This window comes from Azolla caroliniana, unplaced genomic scaffold, assembly GCF_043228905.1.
Source record: "Azolla caroliniana isolate FFs.n. ecotype wild unplaced genomic scaffold, voAzoCaro1.0.p SCAF_10, whole genome shotgun sequence".
Classification (NCBI taxonomy): domain Eukaryota; kingdom Viridiplantae; phylum Streptophyta; class Polypodiopsida; order Salviniales; family Salviniaceae; genus Azolla; species Azolla caroliniana.
The window spans coordinates 18280930-18307610 of NW_028230445.1; the positions used below are offsets into that span (position 1 = coordinate 18280930).

The following is a 26681-nucleotide window of genomic DNA, read 5'->3' on the forward strand; positions in this document are numbered from 1 at the left end:
GCGGGGACATATTTGTGAATATGTTTGCCAAGGGCCCTTGAGGCTATATTTGTAAATAGCCCGAAAGTCATATACGTATAAATATGACTTAGGGCAAACAGTTTTACTGTTGTTGCTCATTTTCTGTTTTCACTTTTAGAGGGAGCGAAGTGAGAGCAGCCGCGAGAGAAAGAGAGAAAGAGAGAGAGAAACAAAGAGGTCGACGCCTCTGTGTAATACCGCCGCCTGTGGCGAGGACAGCGAGCTCAAGGTCGTCGCCTTGCAGCTCGCCATTGTATATTCCAGTGTATAGTGGTAGTTGGAGTCGTGCACTCCCGTGGTTTTTCCCGTTTAGGGTTTTCCACGTTAATCCCTGTGTATCGCGTCTTTCTCTGTATTTCCTATTTTCTGCTACATTGATGCGCGATTACTCGGTTGTGGCCGAGCGGTGAAGGTGAATCCGAGCGGTGATTACCAACACTCATGACATTTATGCTCAACTGCTCATAATATATCCTATTCTCTACTTAACAAAGTTTCCCATAATATATACTTCTTATGAGGTGAACATGCCCCTCTCACATTCCATGTTACCACTTTCATTCAATCAACAAAGTTATGGGTGCACTTGCTCCTTTAGAGCAACCGATGTCGGGAAACTAGTCAAAGCATGTTCCAATGCTGCATATGGATTTTCATGCACCACATCCTTAGGGCCATCTATCGAAATCTTTTGTTTAGGTCCTCATGCTTGACGAAAACCTCGAGAATTCGATGAATTTACAACTCGTCCCAATGAATCAAATTGAAGTTGAAGGGGTAATCCCTTATCCCTAAATTTTTATTGTCAAGGAACTTTTTGAGGACCCTCCTAAGTTCCTGAATTACCTTGCCAAGTAGTCTCATGAGTAGTGGGTAGACTATTACATTGCATATTCATTAATCTCCCCTTCGATTTGACCTTTACATGATGCCAATCTTTATCGACAACAACATCAATACCAATCATATCCAATGGTTTCCCCCCCTTATCTTTAAGCACTAACCTTTGATTTTCCATGCCCATAGATTGAGTTCCCTTATTCTTATGGCCCAAACCTTGAAGTGAGGCCTCTTTATCACCAATTCTAGAAGATGTTCCTTCATCCATAAGAACCACAATATCTGACACTCCAACATCTCTCTCAACTCCTTCCTTACCATTCCCTTCATTAGGAACCTCCAATGTTGAAGGACAATGACGCTGGCATTCCGCCATAAAGTAACCCCATTCACCACATGCAAAACAATGACTTGCAAATGTTTCCCACTTCAATTTAAAACAGAGTCTTTTCATACCAGGTGTGTTCATACACACCCATACTGGCCTACACTTATTTGTAGCATTCACATGTGGAGATACCAACACTTTACCCATTTGACTCATCAACTCTGGTAAAAGTGGCCATAAAAATGCATGCCTACAATCCACTGTTACCCAAACAGGACATTCTTGTTTCAACAAAGCATGATAGTCCACTACGGGGGACCATTGCATTACGTGCACTAATCATTTATCAAAAAACACAGGAACTTTAGGCAACAATGCACTTCGATGTTCACGAGAATGAAATACTACATCATAACACCCTCGTGGTCCTGCATATATATTCTCAACACAATTCGGTGACACGATTGTGTTCAACCATTGTTTTAATCCAATTTATGTATGGGAGTTTCCCGGTAAAAAATAATATAACCGCACGGTCATAGAAGACATCAAAAGATTGCAGCACTACCTTAGCATCAACTTCCACATCATGCACATCCTCATCAATGCATTCTTTTGCTGCATTTTCATTTTCTTCTGCAATATCAGAGAACAAGGTATTGGCAATTCCCCATAAATTATCCCAATTAAGATGATCCTTGTCAACTTCATCTACATGTATTGCTTCGGCATATGTCAATTTCTTCTCATTCATTTCCTGAATACCTTTAAACCTCTTAGAGCTTCCAAATTCTTCCCTTACATGATTACATTCAATCATTACATTACTCTTTATTGGATCGATGGTGCCCATATTGATGTCCCCCACAATTTGTGAGGATTCATGTTTATATCCATTATTCTTGATGTGATATCGATCCAGGCTACAAAAAATTTTCCATGAACAAGAGAGAAAACCAAAACTCACATGATTGAAGATATCAAAGATGAAGAAGACAATTGGAAGGTCGCAATGCGTTTTGAATATGTGTATGCCAACAACACACGATTCTTAATTTCTATCGATGCTTCCAGTAAAGAACACCAAATTAAACTTGCTATATCTCGTTACAAAGCTCTAATCGAGGCTTTCCAACGCTTGTCTTTATGCCAAATTCTGTTTCCGATAGAGGTCTCATAGGTCATATTTGACCTCCGAAGACGATAATATAATCTATCTATCTATCTCTCATTGGTTTGCTATGTCCCACAGGTATATTGTATAATCATTCTCTCATGAATGTTAAAAAGATATCTACCTCATTCCCTCTTCATATTAGGGGTTATATCATAATGTACCAACAACCATCTAAACAAGACAACTTTTCTAGGAATTTCCATGGCCCATAGCCATTTCCAATAAGCATTTAACCAAGAGTGTCGTACATTACCCAAGTTCCAAAATTTACATGTTATTGGCGTAACAGCCACACGCCTCCTTAGCAATTCTCTACCCATTTTTACCGAGTACTAAAAAAATGGGATTTGCTTGCCTAACATTCCTTGTGGTAATATGCTTTGCCATTTCCATTCATTGGGATCCCACAAAAGTTTGTCAATAGGCTTATTCTCGTAGACCCACAATTCAGATAAATTGTTTATATCATTTGGGTGTGGATTCAACATCCATTTTTTATCATTTTTCCACAATATACGAACAGGCAACATACTCCCTTGAGATACAACTTCGTCTTCCATAACGATAGAATGAAGCCGTCCAGACCACAAAACATCGAAATATAGACAGTCATGAGAGTTTTTATAAGCTTTGCCCCCCACAAGACATGTAAAGAGGAAAACATACCATACCAAAATAGACCACTTTGAGAAGGCTGAAAGGAATGCATTGTAAACACTCTATCGATTTCTGTATACATAATGTTTCCACCCCAAATTGTGCGACAAATCTGGGTTTTGTTTTCAATCGACGAAGAAGAAAAATACAGCCAATTCCTTACCGATCCAGCTTCTCCTCTATCAAAATCAACCCATTTCAACCTAGTTCTTTTCCCTAACATTCCCCCCTCCTCCGATAGAAATAATGGGTTCATTATGAGGGGTTGTCGCAACCATTCCTCCATACATGATGGTAGAGATTGGACCAAGTTATGTTTCAAATCCCAGCATGCCTTCATGATACCCCTAAAAAACTTATCCTGTCGAAAAATATCAAGGGAATGATTAAAATATCTTAAAAACCACCATCTAATACTATCTTGCCAGTTGCCACCTGTAGAAGGCATAACCTTAACCATTCTGTGCCTTAAGATTTGATATCTGAGGGCAATATTAAAATCTACATCTCGTTCTCTTCCTTAAACTTTCTTTGCAAAACACCTAAAGGGAACAACCCTTCAATTGTGATTTTCATATGTCACTTATCTATGCGGGCCCTAATTCAGAGCAATTTCAAAGTTAACTTCTATATTTCAACAAGAAAATATAGAATTTGGGGAAATTCATAAAATATGCTTCTTATGTCTCCTATTTTGTATGCGTGAACTTTCTTTTATGTATATCTATCAATATGTTGGGTGCTCCTTTAACAAGGCATCTTATCATTATGCTTAAGGACTTATAAAAATATGTTTCTCGTTCAACATTGTGAAAAAGTATTGCCTTATATTTCCCAAAATTAAGTTGGATTCACACTAGGACATCCATGACAAGTTGACAAGTATGTAGGCATCTAGAGGAATGTTATTCAAATTTATTTATTAGGGGTTGGATTCTCCACGAAAAGTGAACACTCCTTTTTAAATTCATTGTTTCTCACATCACACACATCCGATTCCAATTGCATATGGTAGTTTTGATAGTCATAATCACGATTCACAATTCAATCTTTTACCAAAATACTCCATAATCACATCCATTCACTCTTTTGTGTGTTATGCAATCGCATAAAACCTTCATCAAACTAAGTCTACATTCCACAATGGAAACCACAGGGTCATGGGTTCAACCTTTACATTCCACGATGGCATCTAGAATTAAGAGATATATATGGAGTAATAGAGCGGTGAGAAAATTGGGTTTCGAACAAGAGAGAGAGAGAGAGAGAGAGCATTTCCAATATTCAACGATTTACACGATATTACGGAATTTATCACGCATCCATCCGTAAACAAAAGATGAGTTTATTACAACACTTTCTAAACAGATGTAATGCATTATTGGTCAAAATTCCATTTGATGATGTGTTGTTGGATATTCAAGAGACATTGTCACAAGCCTTACAAGTATTCAAGGTTCGTAGTTATCAACAATCACAGGTGATGGCTATGAAAAATAAAGTACATGATCACAACTGTAATTCACATAAGTTTTACCATGGGTTGCATGCATCTCATGCTAGAATGAAGGTGGCAAGTGTAGAGATTGATGGAACTTTGAATACAAAAACCCACAAGTGATTATTGATAAATGTGTTAAACATTTCACGAATCTTTTTGGGCAGGATTGTATTCTGAATGATGACATAACCCAAGCGCGATTGATGTTATTTAACTCGGTGAAGACAACATGTCATGATTGCATTGGAGGAGGATATAAAGGAGGTGGTGGGGGAATTTGTATTGTCACATCTTGCAGTTGATAAAAGTCTAAGTTGGGATGGCATTATGAATGAGTTTTTTAAAGTCTTTGTACTAGAACTCAAAGGCCCTTTGACAATGATATTCCAAGAAGTGCGGAGTTATGGTAAAATGCCTGATTCATGGAAAGTTGGTCTTGTTAAACTTATACCAAAAGTTGCATCTCCTATGTCTTTTGCTCAATGGAGACCAATATCATTAATGGGTGGGATGTATAAGATGTTTGCCAAAGTAACTGCAAATAGACTTCAAAAGTTATTGTCGTTTGTGGTCCATCCAATGCAATATGGGTTTATTGAGGGAAGGGACATCCTGCATAATATTTTGAATGTGCAAATGGCAGTGCATTATGCAAAGGAATCCAAACAACAAATTGTAATGATACAACTAGACATCGAGAAGGCATATGATCATGTAATTTGGTCTTTTATTACTCAACTTATGTCTCATATGGGCATTGGGGAAAGGATGTCTTGAATATCGTTGTTGGTGGGATTAGGTGTAGTGTCACACATTATGTTAAATGGTGGAGGTACTAAGGCGATACCATTGAAAAGATCACTTAGACAAGGATGCCCATTGAGTCCATTATTATTTGCAATGGCTACACCCCCAATTTTGGTGAAGATGCATGAGTTGGCAACATGTGGGAAAATAGTTGGATTAGCTCTACCATTAGGGAAACAATTGATCGCTCAAGCATTGGCTGATGATTCGTTTTTATTTCTCAAAGCGGCACCTAATAATATAGCTAAAGTCGTGGAGGTGTGGAATATGTTCGCATTGGCGTCAGGATTACATATAAATATGTGGAAGTCGATGCTCATTAGATGCATTGAGAGTGATTTGGTTGATCTTGGATGCGGTGGCCAAATATTAGATCAAGGGAATGTGTGTCAGCACTTAGGTTACCCTATTGGTGTTGATATCTCATCATTGCAAAGTTTGAATTGGATATTGGGAACCATTTTGGACAAATTTATGTATTGAAAGTCTCAAGCATGGTCGTTTAGTACTCGTCTCAAAGTGGTACAAGCTATAATGATTCCAATGATTTCTTATTTTTTACCATTGTTATCATGGACAAAGTTATCACTTGATCATTTAGCTCGCTCACTTAAATATACACTATGGAGAAAGAAACAAACCTTGGTATGAGTTGGGTATCATAGAACAATATTTGTACCCCAAAACGATTAAGGGGCGTTGCTTTACTAAATTTAGAAGATCATATGGTGGCTCGAAGATTCAACCTTTTGAAAGGTATGTGCATAGGTACCCAACCTTGGACAAAAATAATTAGTTATTTTTTGGAAAAGGTTGGTATATACCATGGGAAAACAAGAATTACATTTTTGGGGTGCCATGGTACCCGGTCATTTAAATGTTCAGAATCTATTATGATTCAACAATTGGTGCTTTCTTGGCACCAATGTTTGAATTTGTTTAATACGAGGCCTCCTGAGTGCAGAAAAGATATAAATTCATTGGCAGCAAAGGTGTTGGCAGCTTCAAGGATATTACACTAGGATGGAAAAGAAAGTCTAAATTCACAGTTCAATCGAATGACAAGGCTAGGCTTGGTAAATGTGGAAGATGGTATCTTAGATTCACGTAGGAAAATGATGGCATTTCAGACAATCAGAAATAAGTTTCATATACCACATGGATATGGGTATATTTGGCAATTAATATTGGCATTGCCTAGATTAGTTTTCCCGATTCCAGAGTTGGTGGTCGAGGACCCATGGAAAGATTGGTCATTTGGTATTGAGAAATCGATTTTTGTGGTGCACACTAATGATGTGTACCATAAGTTGGTTGAAGATAAAGCTTGGTTATCAAATAAGGTTTTGGATACATGGTACATTACTCGACATGTAAAGTGGCGGCGTAGAGTTTTAGATGCAAGGTGGCAGTCTCATCTTCCATGCCATAGTTGGTGGGTTGCCTTTGGTGATGGCCTTAAAACGAAGACATATTTCGAATGGGGCATGTTTTTTTTGTATGGTGGTTGAAGGAGATGTCAGACACAGGTTCATTGCATGTCCGGTCGCTAAAGCCATTTGGGTGATTATATCACAAATTTGGGCATCGATAACATGAAATATTTTGTCACCTTATAAGTGGGTTTTTATTGAATCAGATGAGGATAAAGCTATGCACACACCATCATATAAGGTTGTTTTTTACTACCTTAGATATTGGGGGATGTGGTTTAATTGAACCATGAGAAATGGGTTCTTGTTTGATGACTTCATGGGGTAACACAACAACTCTGTAGGATGAAAGAGAAGTTGATTAGGCAATTTCCACAACTATGTTGTATGGGGACGTTGTCCCAAGAAGAGATGGACTTATGTCATCTAGTTTTACAACATTTGAGAGTGTTTCCCTTACACTATCACTATTTATGAAGCAGTGAAGATAGCAAGGGTTGTATTATCATCTTGTTTTAATAACAAACATTGATTTACGAAAAAGAAAGAAAGAGAGCATTTCCTCTCGAGCAACAATTGACCCATTTCATTCATTCTAAATTATAATAGATCACTACAAAACCCATTCTAGAAGACCATTCTCAATAATCCTTTTACACCAATATCATCGTTTAACCACCAAAAAAGGTCCCCTAAGACCACAAAATATATGTACGTAGAAGATACACAACTAAACAACACGGGTATTGAAGACCTTTTCTTGCCTTTTAAGAAACCACCTACCCCACGATATAATCACCCAACCATGTCAGTTGGAACTCAATCATGTTGTGAAATCCCCTTTGGTTGGGATGTTGTCTTGTTCATGACAACAAGTGCCCTTAGATGTAATGATGTGGAAGAAACTTATTTTTGCTTATCTCCCCCACGAGAGCCTCTCTCTTTATGTATCCTTATATAGCAAGAAGACAAGTGCCACACATCTTTGATCATTGTACTTTATCACTCCTAGAGTTTTAAACTATTTATTTAACACCACCACCCCTCCTGTTCATGTTATAGTAAATCAAGGGCTACATCTTAACTAGGAATTTGACCACAAAATTCTAAAAGGGAGGGGCTAAAATAAATCAGGCAAGGGCACTTTATTGTGCACATAGGCCATGCCATCTAGACCATGGCATCATCTCCATCAAGCCATAATCACTCAAAGCTAAAGGTGTTTTCCTCACTTTAGAGACATGTCTATCTTGGATAGGTCCATGTTGGAGATTTTCAAAATTTACAAGTTTCAATCGAGGTAAGCTCAAAATGTTGCGTACTCAACTCTAAGGTGATGCTATGATGTATGGGATCATTGACGGTAGATACTAGAGGCATCGAGGATGAATTGAATATTTTAAATGTCAAAATTTGAATATTGTAGTGTTAATGTTAAGCCTCAATGTTGGAACCAATACAAGGTAAAAATGCTAGAATGTATCTAACCACATCTCACTACTCGCATTAGCATTGGCCCTTAGAGAGCCTTAACACTTCATCGATTTCACTCACATAAGTTAGATTTTGAGGTGGCATTGTGCCATCATCACAAGTATGAAGACATACAAGGAATGCAATGTTGTGGAGAATAAATGTGAGTTACTTTGCGAGAAGTATGATGACTTGTTAGACAAGCATGATAATTTGCGTGTTATACCCAAATCTCCACCAAGAACAACGAGTACATGTATGCATGCATTATTTCAACATATAGTGATGTTACTACATAGTTTTCTATGTTTTATTGTTCTCCAATATGAGACAACATCCGAATATTTGAATCTCTTGTTTTGTCGCATAGATCATTGTGATCTTTGTAACTAAATTTTAAATATTAATTGGACGATTAATGTTACTTTGACTTAATTAGATAATAGGGGGGGATTTTGTAATTCTAAAAATGATTTACACATATTTTGGAATTTTGAGAAAGAATAAAAAACTTGTAAACCATATTCTTAATGAGACACTATATATTATTTCCTAGAAAGGCTCCAAAAGGCAAATGGTAAGTAAACAACCATTTCTCATTAATTGAAATCTAAATATATCCTAAGTGGTCTCCTTTTACCAAATGTTTATGTGAGCTATTTAACTATGGTCACACCTCAAGGGAGCTATGAAAATGCAGAGATTGATAGTTGAGGTAGTTGATAGGGTTCCAATGGGGGATGTGCGAGAAGATGCATGGTTCGGTCTCTTTGATGAGGCTGGAATGGTTAAGTTGTTGAAGGGCATGAGTGGATCGGGAAGAGATACATTTTTTGGGGAGATGTTGAGCGGCAAGCTCAATCGGAGCCGGATCAGCTGAATAAGCCGGAGTCGGTAAGCGAGACGGATCGGGCGAAACGGATCGGTATGACGGTGAGCAACCGAACCGGCAAGCAGTGGAGGTCGGGTGCAATCCGTAACCGGCAGTCCAATCGGAAGCCTAGTACATGATAGACTACTAGGTAGCTATAGTCTCGTAGTAAGTGTCAGATGCTCGTGTGAGCATTGAAGTACATGGTACTTCTGTCAGTCCCAAGAGGACTTGTATAAATAGTGCTACTTAGCACAGTGTATATATAGAGTCTTGATATAATTTTGAAATTACGTTCTGCTCTGCTCTCTCTCTCTCTCTCTCTCTCTCTCTCTCTCTCTCTCTCTCTCTCTCTGTTGTTCTCTGTTTTACAAAACACGCTTCCGCAAACACTTACATTTACAGGAGAGGCAGAGTAGGGGGGCACTTGGCACCCAGTTCCAGTGGTGGCGGAGGTTGATAACATCTGGAAGACAAACTCGGATGTTACTAAGGTGGAACCCCATTGGAAGTTATGGGTATATGGTTCTCGTCCCCTCGTTGAACTAGAATGGGACCCAGGGGATTTCAGGTGGAAACATGATGGCAAACTCTGCTACTTCTTCGAATATAGCACTAAATTGGGGCAGACTTTACAACTGCAGCTCGATGGTCCCCTTCATAATGGCTGGCGAACATTGGGCATCCCTAACGAGGTGCTCATTACCTTTTGGAAGGGTCTTTGGCATCTCCACATGCCTAAAAAAATCAAGCTCTTTTGGTGGCAGATCGATCATAATGTGGTTCCCGTTGGCGAATGGCTAGGTAAAAGTGGTGGCCCAATAGGTTGCCCGCTTTGCTCTTCACCTATTGAGTCTTTGAGACATTGTCTTTGGGATTTCCCTCAAGCTCAAAAGGTATGGGACAAAGTCACTCGCCTCCTTGCGGCATGTGAAGTGGAAGGAACATCATCGTGGAGTGATGCGGCATGGATTGACCACTGAACTGATAGGTGGACGAACGCCTTCAATGCGAATAGTTGGTGTTATGTATGCATGAGAGGCAAAATCGTCAAGATCCTCTTTGAGAGAGACTTGTTGTCCGCATCCCCTAGGTTCCTGGAAATTTGGAGGTTGATCGCAGGCTTCACCTTGTGGTATGTCTGGAAAGCACGATACCTAAAGGTTTTCCAAGATCTGGTACAACCCCTAGAGGAAGTGATCATGCATATATGGTTTGCGCTTATCAGCTGCCTACGAGGGCAATTGGACGAGGTTTGCAACCACTCCAATGATGTGGCCATTGCCCGTTTGTGCTTTTGGCAGAAATGGTAGAACACACCTATGGTGACGCTAGGAGGAAGTGGCCCAAGGTGGAACTACTAGCCCCCACGCTGGTTGTTTCCTTCTCACATGCCACCCTCCCTTCGTTGTAGGCCCCAGGAGTCAGCTCATAGTGACCTGACACTAAAGGCCACTGCTTTTAGTTATAGGTATCTACTTACTTTAGGTAGTCAGTTTGAAAGACTATGTAAATAGTCTCATTTTCTTGATCTTGATTGGAGGGAGATTCCTCGTTTTGTGTATAAGCTTCCTTGTATAGTCTCCTTGTAATAACCCTTCCTAACTAATGGGAAAGTAGCTTCATTTTGATAAAAAAAAGAAAACTATGGCCACACCACACATGAAGGAAGGAATGTCCATAGTTCTTGGCATGCACACAAGAATTTTTTGGAATAAGACACTAATGAAAAATGTGAAAAACTTTGAGATGGCAAGGTTGTGGGTACAATTCACATATGCTCAAGATGATAAAATGGTTTGGTCAATAACTAAATATTGGAAACATGAATGAAAATCAAACACCACCAACATGTATGCTAAATGTGGCTAGCTTGGAAAAAACCGAAAAAACATTTAATGATCTTTCAGATCGGGTGTTGTGGGATAGAGCAGCTTCAATAGTTGCACAATCTCTACGGAAAACATAGCATTGTAGCTAATGTGCTTTTTTAAAACTAATGGAAGGATATTTTGTTTAAATCAATCAATCAAACAAACACCACCACCGTCCACGAGGTTTTCCTCAAGTTTAGCAAGATAATGAGAACAATTATTCAATTACTATCATACAAATATCACTATACAAATTTAAATGGTGTCAAACTAATTTTCTTTTTCATTTTGCCAAAGCAATTTGCAAACATACTAGAGCACTTGTTACAAATATATCTTAAGTGGTCTCCTTTTATTAAATGTTTATGTGAGCTATTTAACTATGGCCGCACCACTCACTTCTTCACAAAATTGCATAACACATTGTGATTCAAGTATATGCAACATATTTTTTATTGCACTTAGATGCCAAAGGTTGTGAAATGACCCCATAACAATGCCCTTCTTGGATTTAAGCTTGAGAGGCTGACCAAAAGAATGACGTAACTTATGCCCATATTAATAATTAAGATGTCATATTTAAGTGACATGTCACTAAAATATGAGGGCATTTGCCACTCGACATTCAAAGTGCTATCAAACATTTTGTCCTTTAGTTATTCGATTGAGTACAAGCCCACACTTAGAGTTCAATATTTCATTGAAGCAAGATCTTAATCTACCTTTTAATTGTCCAATAGCCTATAAAATAACATGAAGGTAGACCATCACAATCACAATATGATGGAAAATAAAGTATTATTAGTTAACCCACCACAACATTTCTTATTAGTGAAAATGTATTTTGTCAAAAGATGTCAAGAAATGAAACACTTCTTTAGTTTGCACTTTCAACATGGGAGCTATATGTTAATCTACCTTTTTAATTATCCATAAACTATATATAAGCTAACCATAAGGCAAACCCTCTCATAATCATGACATGATGGAAAAGCCCAGTATTATTGCATAACCCATCACCATAATAGTTATTTGATGAAATTGTCTTGAAGTGGAACAATGTTATATGCCTATGGCAATAGTTGTCTCTAGTACATATGTTCAAGGTCATGTGGCATTGGTTGTCTCAATAGACTATTAAACAACTGGGCACAACACATACATATTCCTTATATCCATGGGCATGTTCATCATCATTTGGTTTATGATCCTTATTAATAGTTGAAAAAAATGCTTCTTTTTTTTATATGAGCTCCACATTTAGAACTATTGAATCTCACTTTGCAAGATCTTTACAATGAATGACAATCAAGTTTTTTATGATATTAGGTAGAAAAAACTCCCTACAAAGGAGCCTAGAATGTACCTTCAAGGGATAACTAAAAGACCCCTTCTTCTTCTTTTTTCAAAGAAAAAACTGCTTCCCATTAGTTAGGTGAATCGCATATACATATATTGTACTATTTACAAGTTGATTTCATATATATTTGGCTATCGTTGTGTAACACCTTAGGTAAAAAAAGATGGGGCAATCACTATCCACATAACAACAAACAACAACTAGCAAGCTTCTGAACTTAGCTAGACATTGATATCACTAAAAGCAATATGGGTGATTTGTTGGTTGGGGTAGAGCTAGTGAGGAGGTTGTAAGCACCATTTCGGATGTCCTGGTGTAAAGTCCACCAATGGTGTGTTTTCCCAAAGTGAGATAAATTGCGCTCGTGCCAACTCTTGAGACTCTGAATCTCCCTGCAAATTTATCAATTTGTGCACGCAACATACCACTAGCTTAGTCCATTTAGTTGTGATGGCAACTGCAATTGTGCGTGTTTCCTCTGAGTACCATTTGCTACATTTGTATATTCAAATATTCCACATACCGAGTGATGCCACATTTGACCATCCTTCATGCAAATACGGAGGAGTCCTACGCTCCACACATCCAAACATTCTTTTGCAAAGACCACCATATAGCATAACCAAATGAAATCAAGCATTCCATTCTACATACTACCAAAATACATATAATCCTTTCCTAAAGCATATTTGCGTACTTGCTAGGACCACAAGCAATATTCAATCAATTCTGAATTGTAGTTGCAGCTCCTACATGTGCCATCTTTGCCTCTCCGTTTTAGCCATTTACCAACTCCTTATTGTTTTTATTAATATGTAGATAAAATAACCCTTTTTCCACCATAAACAATTAAATTCTGGAAATGTTTTCTCAAAAGTAGACAACCCTTCATATACAAGGAAAGTATTTTAGAACTAGAGTTTGAAACAAGACTAAGGAGAGTGAAAATGTTAGAGTGAGGGAAGCATTCCATGGTTAGTGTTTTGTTGAACGTGGAAACCTTAGGTAAGATGTCAATGTGAATTGCTCATACATTATATTATAGTTAATCATCAAACTAGAACACTTCAGGTGGTGAATGATTAAAAATTCATTATAACATGGGAGAGGAATTGACTCCTTTCAAGGGCTCGTTGATCCTCAACTTAAGATCCATTCTCTCAAAATGTACTCATCATAATTTAACCTAAACTTCTCATTTGTGTAAGATTGGCTCTAGATCTTGGGTGTCACATTGCTTTAGTAAAAGATCCCATATCTAAAAAAAGAAGGTACGGAAGAACAAGTGCCACCTTTGCATTGCAAATGTGAGATGAAATCTATATGAAATTAATCAAAAGTATATAAGCAAAAGTTTATTTGCCTACACCCCACCCTTCTATAAAATTCATAATGTCATGGCAATTAGTTTACTGGTTACATATTCCACTTTCATTTACATATTCAATATTTAAAGGATTTTGGGTGTTCAAGGTCTTTATTTTTTGAAGTTCAAGTTTTCTTACGCTTCTTCTTCTTACTTGGAGTTTAGGTTGGATGAGTGGAGAGTGTGAGATGGGAGTTGGAGCCACCTGTCCTCCATCATCATCTATTTCTATTTCGAAATCTCCTTCACCAAGCTACCATAATGTGTTAGGTAAGCGCGGAGAAAAGAAGTCGGAAGTTAGTTTGGTTATCGGTTAAGGAAGGTATCTCACAGTGGCATAAAGTACAATGCACCAACAAGAGACAACATATTCATTGACTGTAGGCAAGATTGTCGAAGACCACAAAGTTTGGATCCTTACGGTTAGCACATTCAACCTAACTATGTAATAACCATTGTAAACACTTGTGATTATTTTGTAATACCGTTGTAAAGACTATTTTGTAAAGGGAATTTCTTTTGTAAAAAGCTAATATTGGATCTTAATCTAGGTCTTGTTGTATTAATGGGGTGTAATTGGCCTTGATCTTGTGTTAACCACTTCAACACTTTTGTCATACGAGATAAAATAGTAGCATTGACAAAAGGTGAAGGAATTTCTCAACTCTTAGGTTTCCTAGAGTCTAAACTTTTAATTGACAATGCTATTCACACAAATGGAAATTACACAAGGTCACCCATAAAGGGGTTTAAAGTCTTCTCACAAGGCTTCACATCCTCCTTAGTTTAGGTTTACTGCAATCTCATTCAAGTAGCACATGCACACGCATTTACACAAGACCACATGACTATAGAATGCAAACCAAAGAAACCATCCATGCATTGTGTAGAGAAATGACAAGTGAAGTGAGACATCTTGATGTTAAAGAAGTGGTAAAGATAAGACAAATCCATAGTCATACCTTGACAACAATAGTGATCATGAGAGGGGATAGAGGAGAGAGGAGAGAAAATGACAAGTGAGACATTGATGTTAAAGAAGTGGTAAAGATAAGACAGATCCATAGTCATTACCTTGAGCAATGGTGATCATGAGAGGGGAGAGGGGAGAGAAAATACAAACATGGACAAATATTATGGTGCAAAAGTGTGTTATATTGGATGGTGAATGCAAAGGAGGAATCATATAAAGGTTTTAGAGAGGCTATAGTGCATTCTTATGTAAGGTGACATTCACTATATATTTGTATGAATAATTTTAGACAAGAACATTTATTTGTACTTCCGACTCAATGAGGCAAACATATTGATCTGTATCCATGTATGGCATCGTTTTAATGCTATTTAATAACCATGTGTTCTCATTAAACACTTACTCATGGCTCTAGTTTGTCTTCTTTGATTCTAGATTTAATGTAGAATAATTTTGTTTCTCCTAAAGTTCACTAGATACACATGATGCCCACATGGTTCTATTGCTACGTGATACAATGTGTTATAAATATGGTTCCATAATCCATCCATTTTTTCCTCTTTCTCCGATGCAATTAGTTCTAAAAGTACAAACATATACTTCATCCATGTTGACTCACATGCATGATTCACTTGTACATAATTGAGCCACCATTCACTGCATAACCCACATTTGAATCCCCTGAAAATACAGATTATATAACATAGAAAAAATTTGTTCCTAGTTTATTTGGGGTCTTGATTATCATAACATTAAGCCACGTGAAGTCAATACTTTTTTTTACACAAAAATTGTTCTTTTTGTGTTCTCAATCTGAGGTCATAGTCACAATTTTGTATAATGTAAAGAAATGTCTGACACAATAGAGGTAGATATTTCATATGTTACTTAAAACAAAATGGAAATATAATTGCTTTTCTTGTCGCAATCATTACGAACAAGTGCCAAATTCCAATCCTTTCCAAAAAATTGTTAAATATTAGTACACTTCAGGTTCCTGAGAAATGATGAGGTCAGATGTTTATATATCAAGAGGAAGGGAAGATCCAGTAAAAGCAAAAAAGAACAAATTCCAAGTCAAAATATTCAAACTTGGGTGCCATAATATTTTGCAGAATATACTTTACATCGAGAAGTGTTCCTTGCCTTAATCCACACACTCTGGTGACAAATTTAAGTCCTCGCTTAGTCTCATACGCTTATGGCTAACTATCGGAAAGCCCTCACAAGAGTCGACCCTACAAACACACATTCATCTAACTAATTGGTAACTGTTATCGGCAATGTATAAATAATCTAGCTATTACCCATATTTGACCAAACTCTATGTTTCTAGAATTAGCATAGCCATCTCATTGTAAGAATTCAGATATTCTAGTAACTTTTGAGGGTCTTTTAGTAAATACCCAACAAATTAGGGGTATTTGAGTCTATTTTCCCACAAAACATGTTATTGACAAGCTAGAGTCCAGCATACCTCACCGGGATCGATCCATTATTTTGACCATTCTCGAGTATCGGATTTGAGAATGAGCTACCTGAACCCGTGCCCTCGGACGGACACAGATCAGCTATGACTAGTGCCTTGGATACCATATTTGAGTTCTTGTTTACTGATTTCATTCCATCTTTCATCTGTAATTATCGAGAAAAAAGTTTCATTTACCAAATTTTAATAAACATTTTCATGAAAAATATCCCTGCTATTACTTACTCAAATGTATTATTGTGATCATGAACATAGTGAATTAAAAATCTTGTTATATTTCATTTTTTACATTCATTTAGGTGTAGAGTTGAAAAGTAATACACGCAAGTAAAAAAGATGTTCTTTAATCTGGCTTGAGCATGTGCAATATTTATGTAGCAACCGATACCAATTAGACAGACAGACAATGACAAATAGTACCTTCTCCTTCAAGTCCTCCAATTGCTCCAAAATTAACTGGTCCTATTAGAAACATAATCAATCCATTTTATCTACATATTAACACAAGAAGATAATAATAATAATAATAGCAACAATAAAGGTATGAGAGTAGCTCATTACTTTCTTTGCATGAACTCGCGCCAAATTATCTTGGATTTGTTGCTCCAAATGCATGAGCTCCTTCAATGACAGACGCTCAAGGTCGCCCATAATTGCATTGCTATATTTATAGTGATTCATCCAGTGTTACAATGAGATCTTTCAATATATTTTAATATATCACATTCTGAAATCTCTACAAAGTCTTAGTACCTTTGCAATCCTTTTAGCTTTTGGATGTAGGTTTCAATGTTCTACAAATCGCCATAAATATTGGACATTGTCAAAATTTATTTTTAGGGCGAACTATATTATGTGAACTTAATTATATAAGGAAACTTGTTATTTGAACCTACTGTTTTTAACATTGGTAAGCCATAACTCACATCTGAGGACTGGTTTGTTTCAAAGCCTGGATCTACACCTTCTGAACACTTCATGTATCGTTCAAATATGCTCTCCATGCTAAAAGAAAGAAAGATGTATTAATGTCTTTTAAGAGGCCAAAATAGCCTATAAGATCAAACAAGAAATTACATCTCAAGTATTGTCTCGCCTTTGAGAACAAATCAAAATAAAATAAATGTTACCAAGCAAAAATAAAGGTATTTAGGATAAAAAGAGACTAAAAAATCTTGTAATCCACACATGTAAGATTCTCACGTAAGAAGTATTCTAGCTTTTGTCTTCGAAAGATCTCTCGCATAGGTCAATCTAGAATAGAGGGGTCTCCAAAGCGAGGAAAGCACCTGTGATGGCTGGAGATAATGGCCTTTATCTGTAGATGACAAGAGTGATGAGGTCGTGGTCCATGGAAACGGGCCTACGTGCGACAAATTGCTATTGCTCAATCTATTGTAATGTCCTGGTCGGAAGCCCATTTGTGTGTCCTGGTTAGGTTCCCATTTGTGTAGCCCTTCATTGACTCGTAGAATTAGTTTGGAGGGACGAAGTGATTGTCCTTCAACAACTTTTCTCTGTATCTCGTGAGTTCTAGCAAGAAAAGTGATCCTCAAATTCCATCACCTTGCATAGTGGGTCAAAGCCCTGCTTAAAGACAATGGTATCTCCCCCTTATTCATAAAAGACACTACAATGACAAACATAGCGTTCTTTGTATTTGTACATATCTGACTACCTCAAACAATAACTTATGTGATGAAGTTTGCAACTGCACTATCACACTGTGCAACGGGTAGATATATATCCATTTAGGATGGCATGATGATGAATCCATCCTCCGATGTATGTAAAAAGTGGGACATCTCTGTACCAAATGATATTTTAGGGCTGATCCATGTTATCTTGTTTTCCAAGTTAATAATATCAGTTCAGATCACTCTATTGTTTTTCACTTTAGTCATGTCTAGATGGGATTTATGCCATGTGACCTCTAACCATTGGTGCATTTCAGCATACCAAAAATGAATCTCTCCATATTTAGTCAGTTGCCTTGATGACATGAGTGCCAACCTTGAGTACTTTCCTTTAGCGCTCCCACAGACTTGGGATGTAGGTCACTAGTCGAAATAATGCCTCAATATTATAGGGGCTGGCCCCATATCTACCCGAATTATATCATGGGGCACCGATGCTTTGCTCCTTATCATGCGGGCAATAATTTACACTAAGGGTCGCTCTAAATCTTTCCAGTAATTTTCCTTGTTTAACACTAAGTTCCACGTTTCCACTCCATAGAGAAGAGTTGGCATCACAAGTGTATCAAATAGCCATAGTTTAGTTCGTGGGTCTTGGACTTGCAAATGTGCACATTGCCTTTCGAGAGTACCAAGGGCTGCATATCCATGAGAAAGTCGGGCACAAGCAGCCTCCTATAAGTAGAACCTAGGCCCAGAAATGTTACTCCTAGGTAAGTGTAGGATCATGTGTATGCCACCTTTTCCTGTCCCAAGAAGAATTCTGATTCTGATCTTGTTACCCATGTGGTGTTAAACACCATCACTTTAGTTTTATCCATGTTATCTACAAACCTCTGTCCATACAAGATAGTTTTAAGGTAGATGTCTTTGTAGTCCCTTCGGAGAGTCAGAAATCAGCACAATCATCAGCATATAGTAATATTCATAATGCTATACCCGTTAGGCATGCTCCCGAACCTGCAAATCTCTATGTAATGTGACACCTCATCTATATAGAGATTGAAGAGAGTGGGAGATATTGGGCATCCTTTTTTCACTTTGATTGTCCTAGCCACCACCTCCGACAAATAAACCGAGCACACAACAATGTCAAGGGCTTTTTGAAAATCCACAAAGTGGCAGTAAATCCTCTTATTATTGGCTCTGGCCTCCTTCCTAAAGCCTGCCTGTCCAGCTGAACCACAATAATTTCACTTTACGCATATACTCAATTCTGACTCTAGGATCAAGCCATATAGTTTATCCAAGTAATGGCCAATCGTGATTGTCCTATAGTTCCTTGGCATCATAGGGTATCCACTCTTGAGAATTGGCACAATGGTATGTTCTATCCATCTAGTAGGGAAACCTTCACACATGGATCTATGAAAGAGGTGTGCTAGAAATGGGAGCAAGATGTCACGAACATTGATAAAGTGCTCACCAACCAATCGATCATGATCCTAGGCCTTGCCAAATTGTAATTGATTAATGACATTTCTTACCTTTTGTGGGAGTAAAACAGGTGGATTCATGTGGGCATGAGGCTTGTGGGCGGGGAAGTGGAGGCTGGCCCGGGATATCATATAGGAGCTTCGCATATTCATGCCCACACCTGAGGTGAGGTCACTTTATCCAATGACTTTGACAATCCTTGTGTAATTTCATCTAGGGGTGTCAACGGATCCAAATGTAGCATGCCATTATATGCTCCACAACTATTCTCGCTAGTAAATTGGTACTTAGGCAACCCATCCTCCTTATTATATACATCCCTTGTGCATCCATCATTCACCTCAATGCGTAGATATGCATTATTTGCTACCAAACCAATAGGTCTACCCAATATAGTGAACTTTGTTATTTCAAGTATAAGATATGGAGATCCCATCAGGTAATTGATGGTGCTTGCACCTCCTTTGGAGAAATGCCATATTTAGTTACTCCACTCATATCTTGAGCTTGTCGTTTTAGACCAACCTCTTTTGCCATAACGTCTTCATAAACAACCTCGTTTGTGTCAAACATTGTTGTTTGTTCATCCTTAGTTCATGCATTGAAGTCTCCTACAATATTATGTCCCCCATAGTGGCAAATATTATGATACCATCCTATAATGTTAGATATGGTGATTCATCTAGAGGTGGAAAGTAGCAATTGCAATATATAGTTCCCTAAGTTCCTCTCTTTTGATTCATATCCACATATAATGTGCATCTACATCCTTATGAACGACATGCATCTATCATGGAGCTCCTTTTGTACAACATAGCCACTCCAAAACCTCTAGCCGTCTTGGTGTCTGGGTTTGGGGATGGCATACTGACTCCCATCTATGTCCTTGTACATCCAGGAGTTTACTAGCCAAGTATTGGTGGGTCTTTGTATACATAGAAATATCTGTGTTTTTGAAGGTATCTTCAAATTACCCGACATATGTCCGTTGGAAGTCGTTGCAATTCCATATAAGCATGTGTAAGGTCTTGTAGGCCATACAATGTCATGTGCTTATCTTCTATGTGATAATGACCTTACCATCTCTATATAAAACCCATTTTCCTTCCTTTCTTGCGTTGAGCACTCGTGGCATGTTTTCTTTGTTATGTGCTACTTGAGCAATAGTTACATTGTCAACTAGGTATATTTTGTCACCCTTGAGTCCTTTCTTTTGGATGGGAAGGCTTTTTTCTTTTCCATATCCATGAAGCAAATAATCCAGGCTTTAGTTCTAGACTCATCTCTTCCCACCCTCCACGCTAAAGTAAATGGAATATCTCATGCCCCAAGAGCATTTGACTCCAAGGAACCCCGACCCCAACAATCCTTACCCTAGTGAGCACTACACATAAAAGAGGGAGAATCTACACGAGCCAACCCGAAAAGAGGGGTTTCTTTTGAGTCTTCTCTAGCAACATCCCACCCTTAGTGGTTCAGGTCCCCTGTGGTTTTGCTCAAGTAGCACAGGCACGCACATTTGCACAACAACCATAATGGGCAACTGTTAATTGATATGGTAAAGACTCAGTGGTAGACACCATCATGGCAAAACTAATTGAGGTTTCTATTCCAATGGTAACTGACAGCATCATGGCTAGTCAAATCAATGACACTACATTTTTCTTGATATTATCCACATATGTATCTCCACCTAGTATGTCATGGTTAGGGTTATGTGCATGACTATAACTTATCATGAGATAGGTTTTCCATAGTTTTCCCTAATCTTAATTCTAAAAGGAAGGAGGTACGAGTTGTAATATTCAATTCTACAGTGTGAGATAATTATTAATTGTTTTATCACTTAACTACTTCATATAAATTAGTCAAGTGTGAACGCTCTAGGGCCTAGGGTTTCTGCCAATATAACAAGGTTAGCTACCTTCTTATTAGAGGAAGCTTGACTTATGTTGAGATTATGTCAATGTGGCTATGGTCCTTGTTAGCTAAGCATGTGTGATTCTTGCGGAACCCAAGGTACGACTCGCATCAACCCTTAATGGTATGGGACGTGGAGGAGGTTCCAATCCATCTCACATCGTCCCTCAATCCTCAACGTATGGGGTATTTACAAAAAAAGAAAAAGACAATTACCTCCGATCCGGATCCGGTGATTGCGCACACACGAGGTGAATTCAAAGAAGCTATAACTGATTAACCCATTCAAAGTTCTGTGGAGAGCCGGATGAGGGGAGACCTTCACGTCAGGTTCGGAGGGCAGGGTGACCTTGACCCTTACGATTATCTCTGCGTTTACTGGATATGTCTTGCTTTTTTTTCTTTTGTCTTATTTCTGTTTGATTTGTGAGGCAACACCCCCAAACCATGATTGGCAATAGCATTGCTGCTAAATATCATCCATGGTGGGCAATGGCATTACAACCTAGCCAACGCCTTGTAGCTATAGCGCAATCAAATAGCGTGTATGACGCTTTTAAGCCATCACTGCTGCAGAGGAACAGCACAGCTGCATAGCCACTGCTACAGAACCACCCTGCTGCCCCACAGAGTGGCTGACTGCTGCCCAGTTCGATGGTGCTATCAAGCCACCGCTATGCTACCGCAGAGTACAGCGGGGCCCTGCAAAGTCTCCACCCCACACTGCATAGCAGGCGGCTCTGCTGCACGTGTGCACCTTATGGCAGTTCACACGCGCCCCATTGTTCACACGCACACCATTGTACATATCCAAGGTTGAACCAACAAACTATCATTTCATTTGTTGCAGCTTTTCATAGATAGCTTATGCATACACGTAATAATCATCATCTCACACAGACTAATGCTTGATCACCGAATCGCATGTTGTGTGAACGCCAAGATGCAATCATGCATAGTTGAAGGTGGCAAACAGGCATGTGTCCAACCATGCTACTATATAAACAAGTATGTGATGGACCATTTTGATTCAATGCCAATGTTCAACGAATAATTGAAATCTTCTTCCCTCTTGATCATAATAAAAATTACCTTTATTCTTTTTTTCATACTCTTTTTTTTATTCAATCTAGTTTTTTGGCTTTGGCTTGTGACATCCCCATTGTATCTTTCGATTCTATTTACGAAAGCTAAAACTACTTAATTTTATGTTCATTTCCTCTCATCATTGTTAAGGGCATAGCATGACAGTGTGAGCATTGACAATTCAAAGATTCTATTGTTTGTCAACCAGGGTGGATGTACGATTCCAAATATTCTATTGTAAACCATGAGTAACATTTGACAATTGTGCTGCCATCGTTGACCACCTTGAGTATGTCAAATTCTTTATTGAGCAAAGTGAGAATTGCGGAATGTTCATCTAGCATTGGAGGGCTTACTGTATAGGTTAGTGAAAGCCACATTGGCCTATAGCCCTGTTGTGGAAGAGGTCAAAAGTGTGGCGCTCGTAACCTAGTTGACATGAGAGTGAAACTAATGCATGAGACACTAAAAGCCAATTCAGCTAAAGGGTGTTGTCTTCACTAGTTTCAAATGAAAACTATATATATCTTAGACCACAACCAGAGTTGCCTAGTTGAGGTCAACCATGTGGCTGCTTTACATGCATTTCAACTGTTATGTGGGGCATTGGTGTGCAGTTATTACCACCAATGGCTAATGAGGAGTTAGTGTTGGTGTTGGGATGTGTGCTGCAATCCTTAATTGAATGTTGACTAGAGCTGCAGATGGCACAAGGGTCTACAAGGGAAGTTCATCTATTGACAACCCACACCCAGCCATATGGTGCATTGTACTGCCTGCTAGAACCTCACTCCTCGAGGAGCTGGGTTGTTGATACTGATTGAGGTTTAGGATTCCCTCTGTCATAGTGCTGAGGGTGCAATTGCAAAGTCCATTAGTTTCACATGAGAGCGAAATGGTTCATTGATGGAGGACTAGAGGATGGTCTTCAAGTAAGCATCACTCAGATATGTGGGAAGATGACAAACCAGTTGCTTGAAGTGGATCAAGAACACTGATTTGTGAAGAAGTTAACTAACCGTTTAGAATTTATTGAAACGGAGAGTTTTGGATCAAACACGCAATGAAAGTCCGCCACAAAGTATCTGGAAATTGGAGATGCAAATGGGTGGTAGACAATTATAACAACTAGAGGCTTGGCCATCCGAAGAGAGATCAAATTCTGTTTCTTCAAGAAGTGAGTGTTGGTGACCGTTATGTTTCTATTAGCATAACATACAGCGAGAAACATAGACAATAATCCTCACCCTTGGTTTCCTCACAAAATATAGTGAGTTTCTCTTCAAACATGTGATGGAAGGTGGTCAAAGTATGTTGAAGTGGTGATGCAGTTAGATGGTAGTTGGTTAAACCAACTAGAGGCTTGGGCATCCAGGGAGAGTTCAAACTTAGTTCTCTTTAAGAGGGCAGTGTGGGTGACATTGAGGTGTTGTGTCAACTGGTTTGGTGTTCCATACTGAGAGGAACATAGGCCATAATACTCCTTGCCCTTGGTTTGTGATATGGCACATCAAACTTGAGCTAGTAAGGATGGTGAGGAGAAAAGGTTATAGAATTCATTTTCAGGCTACTGTTCACTTCATGCCTTTTATTCACCGAGCTGGTCTGTTCAATTGAGGGGAAAGTACTATCAGGAGGGAACTCAATGTTTGCTTGGCTTCTGGACTTTGCTTCTGAGACCGTTCCTTGGTTGCAACAAGGGAGATGTGGAAGCTACCCAGTATTCAATGAGACTGTGTGAGGTTCACATTCTTGAGCAAACGCATTTGCGCATGCTCTTAAATTCTGTTTTTCTTTGAATCCATATTGGTTTTATGGTTCAGCCTTGACAATAACTTACTCTAGATGAGACGAATCCTAGTAACAAAATGAGTGAGATAGTTCATTCACATGATGAGTTTGTGAAATTCACCACATATACAATTGAACTTGTGCCTACAATGTTTTTCACAGTTTGCACTACATTTTTGCTCAAGAGTTTTTATTGAGATATGAATTATTGCCTCTATACTCGGTCATAACATCTTATTACCTTCTAAGCTTTTCCTAAAGCATAATCTTGCATCTATTTACATGATGAGTTATTCCCATTAAAAAACAAACCCTTTTGTTTGTTCAAATGGATAACAAAGATCATATTTATCTTGGCAAGATCTCTGATAAAACCCCAAATGTTTGGAAGGCCTAACTACATATATTTCCTTCTCAAGCTAAATAGTTTGAAGAGCTATTATATCGTTTGCTCTGAATTAAGAGAGATTATAGTTCCATGTTCTTACATTTTAGTTGGTTTACAGATTTTTATTCTTTGGATTTGGAGAACAAAGGGTTTTGGCCATAGCCTAGTCTTTTCATATTTTCACTATCGAGAGGAAAGCCTCTACACATGACATGTACTTCGCATGTGCCAATGCATAGTAGTTTCAATGTTTTGTGCTTTACATCAAATGCGCTAAAAGTATTGAATTTCATTATATCCCCAAGAACTCCAAAGACAATTATTGATCCAAAGTGCTATCAGACCTTGAAACTTGCCATCATGTGCAACGCCTTCATTGTCACTATGAACATGAAGCCTGCACCTAAGCTAGTGCAAGGTCATCTACACGTGGCAACATCTATAAACTTCAAGCTTAAAAATTTTCTTGTTTTCAAAACAAAAACATAACTTGTCGATGTTTGTCATCCTCTCCAGGTGTACAAGTGGTTCAAACATTTACTTCACATCAGTTACAAAATGTCTACTTTCTTAGCTAAATCACATTAATCCTAGGAATAAAACGCTTATAAAGAAATCGATGTTAATGCTGCATTTTAATTAAGGGGTGACCTAAAGTGTATACAAATTTAAGATTTTAGCTATGAAACTGGCATGAAGAAAGACATGAGAACTGTGCACCGCTATATTTGAATAGAGAGATCAGATGTGAGACATGATAATCTATCAACATCCTTGAGAGATTATGAATAAAATGGTCTACCCAAGGACCTATATATGCTTTCCTATATCAAAGCGTGCGCAAATATTTTTAGAAGTTTGGTCCTATGCTCAAGCACGGGAAAGACAATCATTCAAAACTGGATTTAAGCTTGTTATTTTAAGAAAATGACAGTCCAACAGGAGGTCAGTCAAAAAAAAAAAAAAAGACATACAGGCTAATAATAGCCTATAGCTAGATCTAGCAACAACTCGCCTCTATAATATACTAACCAATGATGATACTATGAGCACCTACATCATTTCAGGTGTTAAAATAGGACATCAATATTACATGAAATACTGATTAATCACGGTAATATTGGTAAAATTAGAATGTACCACCTCATTATTAAGAAAGATTCTCAGATCAATATGTTCGAAGTATACTGTATAAGTCAGGAGACATTTACGAATAATAATAAAGCATATACTTAGGATCAAGATGCTGAACTAAACCAAATGTTGATAACAAAGAAATCTGTTTACGATGATATGAACATAGTAGTTGAAGACTCTACTAACCTGGGGCTAGCAAATTGGAAAAGCTTCCCTTTGCTAGAGAAGATGATGAGTCCGACTTCTGCATCGCATAGGACCGAGAGATCATGTGCTTTCTTCATCAAACCGCCCCTGCGCTTCGAGAATGTCACTTGCCTCGTTGTTGCATTCTCGATCCTTTTGATCTTGATCTTTCGCCGAACCATTTCTCTGTCTGTTTTTTGGAATTCTTCGTCCTTTTGTTTTTTTTTATCTGTGACCTTTTAATTTTAATCTCTTCTTAGCTTCTCCTCCTTTCGGCCATATAATCTAACCTATCACAACACTTTCTCAATTGTATGCTGCAACAAAACCAGATAAAAAAAAAAGGCATAAATACAATTAATCTGATTCATAATAACTTCGATGATATTATGAAGACATGGAAAAATAAACCATTCGATTTTAAGATCTAAAAGAAAAAGATCGAAAACATGAAGTTTATAGGTTATATAAGCTTTTCAGAGGTAAACAGAAAAGGCGAGGAAGAAAATTTTAAATAAGGCAAAAAAAGATTATATAGAAAGAAGCAGACGAGGAAGAAAGAAGGACGTAATAATAGAAATAGATAGCTGGACAGCTGGGATTAAGACAGAGATGCGATAAACAAAGAATTGAAAAAGGATTAGATGAAGAAAGATTGAAAGGATAGATGAACTTAGGAGGAGATTCATCTATCCTTTCAATCTTTCTTCATCTAATCCTTTTTCAATTCTTTGTTTATCGCATCTCTGTCTTAATCCCAGCTGTCCAGATATCTATTTCTATTATTACGTCCTTCTTTCTTCCTCGTCTGCTTCTTTCTTGAAAGCATATATTAATAATCTTCCATTTAACTTTAAACTTATTGAAAG

At 38.0% G+C, this 26681-nt stretch overlaps 1 protein-coding gene across 2 annotated transcripts; it reads right to left on the reverse strand.

The window, feature by feature from the left end:
- Positions 1 to 15569: 15569 nt before the first annotated feature.
- LOC147859324 (MADS-box transcription factor 23-like) lies at positions 15570 to 26075 on the reverse strand. Of its 2 annotated transcripts, none has more exons than XM_087325852.1 (7): positions 25813 to 26075; positions 17067 to 17175; positions 16924 to 16964; positions 16732 to 16831; positions 16591 to 16632; positions 16159 to 16316; positions 15570 to 15919 (listed from the first exon to the last, which is right to left on the reverse strand). In XM_087325852.1, the coding sequence occupies exons 1-7, from the start codon at positions 25992 to 25994 to the stop codon at positions 15829 to 15831; spliced, it is 723 nt and encodes a 240-aa protein (XP_087181978.1). In that variant the 5' UTR covers positions 25995 to 26075; the 3' UTR covers positions 15570 to 15828. The 2 variants fall into 2 exon arrangements, with proteins under 2 accessions (XP_087181978.1, XP_087181979.1); XM_087325853.1 differs by having other exon boundaries at positions 17097 to 17175; positions 25813 to 26070.
- Between the last annotated feature and the right edge of the window lie 606 nt (positions 26076 to 26681).